The sequence below is a fragment of the Lottia gigantea genome, assembly GCF_000327385.1.
Source record: "Lottia gigantea unplaced genomic scaffold LOTGIsca_1940, whole genome shotgun sequence".
Classification (NCBI taxonomy): Eukaryota; Metazoa; Mollusca; class Gastropoda; family Lottiidae; genus Lottia; species Lottia gigantea.
Window position 1 is genome coordinate 6,193 of NW_008708377.1, and position 1,756 is coordinate 7,948.

General features: G+C 33.3%; 1 protein-coding gene across 1 annotated transcript; it reads right to left on the bottom strand.

Moving 5' to 3' along the window:
• Nucleotides 1-105: 105 nt before the first annotated feature.
• On the bottom strand, nt 106-321 carry LOTGIDRAFT_147096 (hypothetical protein; the record flags this gene model as incomplete). The annotated part of the gene is made up of 1 exon (XM_009053003.1): nt 106-321. A coding segment is annotated over one exon (216 nt), but the record flags the coding sequence as incomplete, so codon positions are not given.
• Nucleotides 322-1,756: the final 1,435 nt, after the last annotated feature.

A 1,756-nucleotide genomic window follows, 5' to 3' on the forward strand; every position in this document is an offset into this window, starting at 1 on the left:
AGATTCTATGAGTATTTAATTTAAATCGATGTTCATTTTTATTAGTGTACTCTATTATTCAATACCAAAGCACTCATATGGAATGGAGTTTTGCATAACTTATTTTTATACTAAGTTGTGACCATGAGATGCTAAGTTGTGACCATGAGATGCTAAGTTGTGACCATGAGATGCTAAGTTATGACCATGAGATGCTAAGTCGTGGCCAGGAGATGCTAAGTCGTGGCCATGAGATGCTAAGTCGTGGCCAGGAGATGCTAAGTTATGACCATGAGATGCTAAGTTATGATCACAAGATGTTAAGTTATGGTCATGATATATTCAGTTGTGGTCACAAGATGTTAAGTTATGGTCATGATATATTCAGTTGTGGTCACAAGATGCTAAGTTATGGTCATGATATATTCAGTTGTGGTCACAAGATGCTAAGTTATGGTCATGATATATTCAGTTGTGACCATGAGATGCTAAGTCGTGATACAAAGTCATGGCCACAAGATGCAAAAAATATTATTCTGTATTTTATGTCGCCTCTATGCTTCCGTAGATTTGTCATTTTTTTTCAGTTTTGTAATGTTGATGTTTAAAAATTACTTACGAATAGTAAGTGATCACAAGATGCTAAGTTATGGTCATGATATATTCAGTTGTGGTCACAAGATGCAGTTATGGTCATGATATATTCAGTTGTGGTCACAAGATGCAGTTATGGTCATGATATATTCAGTTGTGGTCACAAGATGCTAAGTTATGGTCATGATATATTCAGTTGTGGTCACAAGATGCAGTTATGGTCATGATATATTCAGTTGTGGTCACAAGATGCTAAGTTATGGTCATGATATATTCAGTTGTGGTCACAAGGTGCTAAGTTATGGTCATGATATATTCAGTTGTGGTCATGAGGCGTTAACTCGAGATACAAAGTCATGGCCACAAGATGCAAAAATATTATTCTGTATTATATGTCGCCTCTATGCTTCCGTAGATTTGTCATTTTTTTCAGTTTTGTAATGTTGATGTTTAAAAATTACTCACGAATAGTTTTGGCGTTAAAAAATTCATTATAGTTGGATTGTACATGTACGTTTTAGCAAATATATCCAGAGTCCTCAATTGAAACAATATAGTTGGATTATACATGTACGTTTTAGCAAATACACCCAGAGTCATCAATAGAAACAATATAGTTGGATTCTACATGTACGTTTTAGCAAATACATCCAGAGTCCTCAATAGATACAATATAGTTGGATTGTACATGTGCGTTTTAGCAAATACACCCAGAGTCCTCAATAGAAACAATATAGTTGGATTGTACATGTACGTTTTAGCAAATACATCCAGAGTCCTCAATTGAAACAATATAGTTGGATTATACATGTACGTTTTAGCAAATACACCCAGAGTCATCAATAGATACAATATAGTTGGATTGTACATGTACGTTTTAGCAAATACACCCAGAGTCCTCAATAGATACAATATAGTTGGATTGTACATGTACGTTTTAGCAAACACACCCAGAGTCCTCAATAGATACAATATAGTTGGATTATGAATGAATGAATAATTTATTGCATTAGTATATACATGTAGACTACATAACATAATGCTTTAGCTCAATACATAGTAATATACATAAATATGTGAATCGTGTTATGATTAAATTAATTAATGAATGAAGAGCTAAATATATTCGCATAAATCAATAGCATAGAAATTTTGTTAGTGTAGTATTGTATTATGGAAAACA